The following is a 6,553-nucleotide window of genomic DNA, read 5'->3' as shown; positions in this document are numbered from 1 at the left end:
AGTAAGATGTCTGATTAAAAAAAAAAAAAAAATCACACTGATTCATGTACATTAGGTGAAATTTTAGTTAACTTTTTTTTTTTGTGTCAAATAAACCGCTTTGCCATCAGCGCAGTAAGGCAGATGCTCGGTTAGCTGTGGTTTGGAAGTTCCATCAGCCATGTCTTGTTAATCTAGAATCAAACATGGTGTATTATTATTATTAGGGCCCCATTTTACATTAATACAAGCTTAATTCAGATGAATTTAGCTAAACTACTTTGATACCACTGTTATTATAGTGGTGTTAGAGAGGTTTGTGGCATTTAATTAACAGAAAGACACTCATAACATTCTAAGACTTCAGTCTGACTTTCTAATGAGCCAAGATAAGGGCATCACTCACTGGAAAGCGGCTCCGCCTCCATGACTTTGGACAAACCCAGCCCAGAGTTCTGTTTGGGCCGTGCCCCCAGCTCCCGCCCCTCTTTGGCTGGATTCTGGTACTCATCCAGAGGTTTCTTCTCCTTCTCCACCTCCTCTGGGTTGTAGTAGCCCCCCTCCTCTGCCACCATCTTTTCCACTTTCTCCAACAAGCGGCCCACCTGGGGATGCTCCCCGAATATGCAGTTATTAATAACAAAGTATCTTCGCTTACACTTTTCGAGCACCCACTGCAGCTCCTTGCCCTCCCTGCGAATGTACCTCTCAATTGAAATGGTACTCAACACCTCTGCCCAGGTGAAAACCACAATCGTGTGCTTCCACACACGCTCGCCAAAGAGGCTGACGTGTTCCTCGATGCGAGCACGGTCCACGTCTGTGAACATGCCCACAGGGATGACAAGCAGGAAGACGTGTGGGCCTGGAGGGCAAAGAGATGCTCCCCTCACTAACTCCTGTTTATAGGAGGGTGGTGTATCCTGGGCAGAGAACCAGCCTGGAGTGTCCACCACAGTCACCTGCCGCCCTAGCACCTCGGCCTGTCTCTTCACACAGAACTCGGCTGCTCGCTCCAAGCGAAACTCCTCTCGGCCTATGATGGTGTTTCCAGTCAGGCTCTTCCCCGGCCACCTCCAGCCCAGCACCACCAGACGAACCTCAGGCAGGCGGTTAGCCACAGCAGCTTCTGCCTTTTTGGCCTCCTCTTCTGATCCAGAGGCCTCTTTGGCTGTGGTCATTACATTTATGTTTCAGTATTGGTATAGGTTGCTATAGATTCTTAACAATAGTTTATATACTAACTATGAATATTTTTATTTTCAATTAATATTCTGGATAGTTTTTCAATTATTCGTTTGGTCTGTAACATGTCAGAAAATAATGAAAAACGCACATCACTATTTTCCAAAACCCATGTTGACATATTCAAATAGCTTGTCAAATCAACAGTCCTAAACACACTCCCAGTCCCAAATACACTCTTTACTATCATAAATGACTCATGATTTACATTTATTTCACTGTATGCTTAAAAAGTACCTAAACAATGAATAAATAGTCGAATTTTTGGTTTTCAACTAATTGATTAATTGACAAATAGTTAAGTTAAACCCAACGTAATATACTTTGGCAATCATATAAAACTCAAAAAAACTAAATCTACATCATATTTTCTAAATTATACTTTTCTGATATTCCAATTGGTTAATTAGTATTGGTAACATTACTTTGGATGTCATTTTACCCAACTTTTCCAAATACAAACTTTTATCCATCACGTAATCGGGCAGTGCTATTGATATAGCGCTAACTTCCTAGAACATAGCTAGCTTCCCAATCAATTAACAATGACATCTTACTAAAGTCATACGAGAATATCGGCACAAGAGACTTAGTTAATAACAGTGTAACGTTAAGTTAATAAAAACGCAAAAGTGCGTTAAATAGTTTTAATTTCTCTGTACGTGTTCAAATAGACTGTATGAAACGTGTCACATTCCGGTTTAGGGAGTAATGTTTAACCTGTCAACAGTTTGCTAACTTCGCGCTAATTTTAATAGCCACGGGAACTATCTATGTTTGACAACTCGTAAATGGACTACAGTTTCAGATAACAAAGTTGTTTGCTCACCTTCCGTGTGAAGTGGTCTACTCGCTTCCATACTCAGTCTTAATCCTAATAGAGGGTTTATTCAGGTATTATTTGTCTCTGGGCGGCTAGTTCGCCGGACAAGAACTTCCTCCTACCTCCTGAACAGAACAGAAGCAGTGATGTAAATACGTTGCTTCCGGTTACAACTTTCAAAACAAAAGCATGGCAACAAAAAGGCGAAAGATAACGACAGAAAATGGTATTTTAGAATATATTATGTAATACGTATAAATATGTGAACAAAATTGCCAATACACTATTCACCATAAAAAATTGTAACCATACAAAGTCCACATTAACCAGTATATGTACAGGTATCATTTTTAATCTAAACAAAGTAATTAAGACAATACCGTTAGACACTTGGGGACTGTTTTATTGTTAAACGTTGATGCAAGTAAGCAATATTTTTAAAACATTAATGCCAAATCAGACTTTATTTACAGCCAATACAGTTAAGCATTCTGCTCTGTGTTAAAACATTGCAGTCATATCCTTATGTCATTATAAGGCCTATGAAAGCAGTGCATCTATACACAGGCTAGATAAGAATGATTACGGTAAATAAAGGAAAACAAAGATACATGAACATAAATCTAAAATACAGTGTGTTGATTCCTTCACTTAAAATTTCTTGATAAATATAACCTGCAAAGTGCCATTACAAGCCAATAAGAAAAAAAATATATATAATGCTTCTTTTCCCTATTAACCTTCAGAAATAATTTAAAAAGCTAAAGAGAGAGTGTGAGATCTGGCTATGTACATTTAGGTTTCCTTAATGTACTTAAGTTGCCCACGATGCCAGCATGCGCATGTCGTCATCATCTTCCACCCTTTTCTTGGTTGCTATAAAAAGTGGGAAACGGTTAATAATGAATGCTATCAAATACTTATCAGGGTTAAGGCTGCAAGTAAGAATTACCGTAATATAGGCATAACATAGCCCCCCAAAAATAATTTTAAATTGTATGTTTAAAAAATGACACAGCTATAGATTAGAAATTATTCTAGCCAAAAAGGATGTCTTTAAAAATTGTGGATTTTGTCTGCCCAACAGCCAACTACTCGAAAAAGGTTTTATTGCTATACAAAAAGCAGCAAATGTTCATCTTTGGGAAGTTGAAGTAAAAATGTGGCATTCCAGACAGATAAATAACAATTCACCATCATCAGTAACAGCCATATGCTTGTAGTTTGGGCAGTCGCAGTTTTCATATTTGGTGATAATGTAAAAATGTCTGGAACATTTTGAATTATCTAAAGTAGCTGCTGTAGTAATTTGACCTCTAGTACAGTGTTGCACTTACTTGCGCGGTGACCGGGCTGTGCTGAAGGCAGTTTGGAGCTGGGCACGCTTGGTAGTCCGCCCATACTCTTCATGCTGTCCTCAAGCTCCTCCTGTTCCAGCTCTTCCAGCTCTGCCATCAGCTCATCCTAAGAAAATACAAAAAGTACACACAGGCTTGTCAGATGCATTTTTGTAAAGCCGGAAATAGTTTAGCAGGCAACACACAGGAAGTACCAAGCAAAATTTTAAATATTGTGTCAAAAAAGAAGTGACAGCTATAAGAAATACAAATTTGATAATGAGAGGAAGAACTAAAAGATCTTAACCTCGTCGAAAGTCTCGCCAAAAGGGCCGGAGATGGCTTCGCTGATCTCTCGGGCCACGTCTTGTTGCTCTGTGATATCCTGCATCAGATCATCTATCTTGTTAATGTCCCTGAAAATGAGAGGAGAGAGATAAAAGAACATAGATTACACATCACTGTAAACTTTTCCTGACTCAATGAGTTTTCTTAAAAAACAACTCCCACGTTTTTTTTATTTTTATTTTTGGATGCCATAAAAGAAAAATATGGAACCTATGGGCTGCGGCTAATAATTTCATTGATAATGATCATTTTACTTTCATTTTTTAATAATTTTGTTTATATAGCCTACATATTTTGAAGATGTGGCCAGTCAACAAATACATAAGGTATTAGGTTTGGTATATGGGCAGGAAAAAAACAACCCCCCAATCTGTAGTTTTTTGTCCTTATTTGATGATTTTCCTTTTAGCTTTATAAATAAGAATTTGTTTAGGTGAAATCCATTTATCAATTTTTCGTGTCAAAGGTGAAATAGAAAATGCCTTTAAATAATGTCACTGTAAGGTCTCCTACCAAAGGTCAATAATAACGCACATATTGGGGATCCATAGTGCTGTATCCCAAGACCTTTCGAGTAAAAAGATGCAGTTTTAACAAAATCTTGATTGTTTTTGTTGTTGTTTATAAGACCATGTTCTTACATGTTCTCGTGGACCTGCTTCATGGCCTTGGCAGCAAAGCCCATGTTCTTCAGGACCTCTGTGTTGGTGTGCGAGTTCTCCAAAGCTTCCCTCTGAAACTCGATGGTGGAGAGCGTGCCATCGATCTGCGTGAGCTGCTGCTCCAGGCGCTTCTTCCTCTTCAAGGCCTGCAGAGCAGCTGATACAGAAATACTGTGATTCTTTGTGATGATTTCACACCTTTACTCTGGTATTTGCTAATTGGTAGAGAACCTCTAATGCTGGGCGTTCACAAACAAAAGATACAAGGTCCCTCCCTTTGTTTAATTTGTGTCTAAGGTGATTCAGAGAGCAATTCTGCACTTCAATGTTTCACACGGGAAAAAGCAGTGAAAACTGTAGGTTCCTTTGCACAGTGAGAGACACTTTAGGGTTTAATAAAGTGCAATGCCCTTTATATAATTTGTCACCTCACTTGTTACAAACCTGTTATTCTTGCCACTGCAATCAAAACTAAATTTGCTCACTGGAAGACATCATCCCTACCTTAAAACAAATCCCTGTGGTATGTGGCTACAGGTTAGATGCCTTAGCCTATCTGAAGATATTTTACCATCTTCTTTAATACTTTTTTTTTAATTTGGTATTTCCCTTAAAACGTTTAGAACATTTACAATACTCAATTCTAAGCCCTGGAGAACATAATGAATCATTTTGTCAAAGGTAAACAGGTGCACAGATATTTTCAGCCTAGGATGAAATCATACCTCGCTTGTTTTTTGTGCCATTCTTTTTGGCTATCATAAGTTCCTGCTCTATTCTTTTCTCCAGGTAGTCTTGTTTCTTCGTCAGCATTTCTTCGGTTTCCCGAAGTTTGTGAATGGCCTCTTGGGGTGAAGGTCCTCCCCGCGACCGGTGGTGTTTGGACTTCGAGGAGCTCGATGAGCTCGATGAACTCGAGCTGGCGCCCCCCTTGAATAGTTTCGTGAATTTGCTCATTTTCGCAGCTTTTGGTGTAAACTGCGTAGGGAACTACAGTGTAGGCCTTCGCGAGCTCCCCCAGCCTCTGTGTCCTGCTTTACAATGTTTCTACAGGCGGGTGTTTTACGAGCAGATTTTCCTGCTCGGCGGCTTTGTGCTTTTTCAAATCAGACACACCTTTCACCATTGTACCTGAGTGACGTAGCCTATTGACACCCATAGACAGTTAAAGAAAGCTGACGCCTGACGTCTTCTTCTTCTTCTGATTTTTATTGGCGGATGACAACCAATTTAAGGTGCATTACCGCCACCCACCAGACTGGTAACGGAACAGTAGATTATTGACACTTTACACCCTCTCCCCTTTTTGAAGTTGGCAAATAAACGGATAAGAAAAAGTAAAAAAACAAAAACAAAACAGAACTGTGCTGAATTATAATGGAAGTAAATACTTTCTCACAAAATTGAATCGGCCGTTAAACAATTATTTTTGCAGTCCAAGCGTGAGACCAAGTGAAAAAAAACTCAGTGACGTAGCTAGTTTTTCTGTCGGGATTAGGGTCAAAGTTCGTGTTGACATCCGCAGACCTACGGCTATCTAATGGCTGAAATAGACATTGGGAAGCATTGTCAAATCGATTCCTGCAATCAGAAAGGTCCGTTACATCTTCATCTGAGTGACTTGGAGCAAAGATATTAGCCTATGATATTCTTCTGCCTCATGTGTTAACCGAGCGGTTTTTTAGCTTGGTTAGCCTGTCAGCTAGCAGCTAGCTGGCATTTATATTAGCTATGCTACTGTTGGTCAGTAACTAGCTAGCCAACTAACCGCTTACTAAATAGTTAAAGTCGTGGTCGGACACCGATGTTCACCCTTCTAACCATTTAGAAGGGTCGTATATAGAAACGTTTATCAAGTTATTGCAGTTATTGCAGCCTCCAGTATGTTGCAGCTATTTGATTTTGGAAGAGTTGGCGAACAATGAGGTGTCTGTGTTTTGCAGTTTGTTGTTGAATTCAGCTCAGATACTAACTGTATTTGTTCTCTACTTTCTTTTTTTAGATTTTCTTCCATTTGTTTGTGATCTTTGCAGTGGTATTTTCTGGTAAGAATCCCCCAGGTCCCATTTCACACATGCAAACCCTGAAATGATATAGACATTAGGGGTGGGCGTATTGATCTAAATATCGATAGTATCGATGCCAACGCTGGTATTGGT

The 6,553-nt window shown here is 39.4% G+C and overlaps 3 protein-coding genes across 4 annotated transcripts in view; 1 reads left to right on the top strand and 2 right to left on the bottom strand.

The window, feature by feature from the left end:
* Positions 1-84: 84 nt before the first annotated feature.
* gimap4 (GTPase IMAP family member 4) lies at positions 85-2,222 on the bottom strand. Of its 2 annotated transcripts, XM_032504166.1 has the most exons (3): positions 2,054-2,222; positions 386-1,150; positions 85-173 (listed from the first exon to the last, which is right to left on the bottom strand). In XM_032504166.1, the coding sequence occupies exons 1-3, from the start codon at positions 2,082-2,084 to the stop codon at positions 169-171; spliced, it is 801 nt and encodes a 266-aa protein (XP_032360057.1). In that variant the 5' UTR covers positions 2,085-2,222; the 3' UTR covers positions 85-168. The 2 variants fall into 2 exon arrangements, with proteins under 2 accessions (XP_032360057.1, XP_032360056.1); XM_032504165.1 differs by having other exon boundaries at positions 85-1,150.
* A 207-nt stretch (positions 2,223-2,429) lies between these two features.
* chmp4c (charged multivesicular body protein 4C) lies at positions 2,430-5,517 on the bottom strand. The gene is made up of 5 exons (XM_032504170.1): positions 5,120-5,517; positions 4,374-4,551; positions 3,692-3,800; positions 3,385-3,511; positions 2,430-2,923 (listed from the first exon to the last, which is right to left on the bottom strand). The coding sequence occupies exons 1-5, from the start codon at positions 5,349-5,351 to the stop codon at positions 2,862-2,864; spliced, it is 708 nt and encodes a 235-aa protein (XP_032360061.1). The 5' UTR covers positions 5,352-5,517; the 3' UTR covers positions 2,430-2,861.
* A 314-nt stretch (positions 5,518-5,831) lies between these two features.
* zfand1 (zinc finger, AN1-type domain 1) overlaps positions 5,832-6,553 on the top strand; it is a 4,314-nt gene continuing 3,592 nt past the window's right edge. Inside the window, exons 1-2 of the mRNA XM_032504164.1 lie at positions 5,832-5,989; positions 6,397-6,439. Coding sequence (XP_032360055.1) covers positions 5,935-5,989; positions 6,397-6,439 — 98 coding nt within the window. The 5' untranslated portion in view covers positions 5,832-5,934. The remainder of the gene's footprint in view (positions 5,990-6,396; positions 6,440-6,553) is intronic.

This window comes from Etheostoma spectabile, chromosome 22, assembly GCF_008692095.1.
Source record: "Etheostoma spectabile isolate EspeVRDwgs_2016 chromosome 22, UIUC_Espe_1.0, whole genome shotgun sequence".
In the NCBI taxonomy this organism is placed as follows: Eukaryota; Metazoa; Chordata; class Actinopteri; order Perciformes; family Percidae; genus Etheostoma; species Etheostoma spectabile.
The sequence above is the reverse complement of the archived record's forward strand: the minus strand, read 5'-3'. Positions and strand labels throughout refer to the sequence as shown.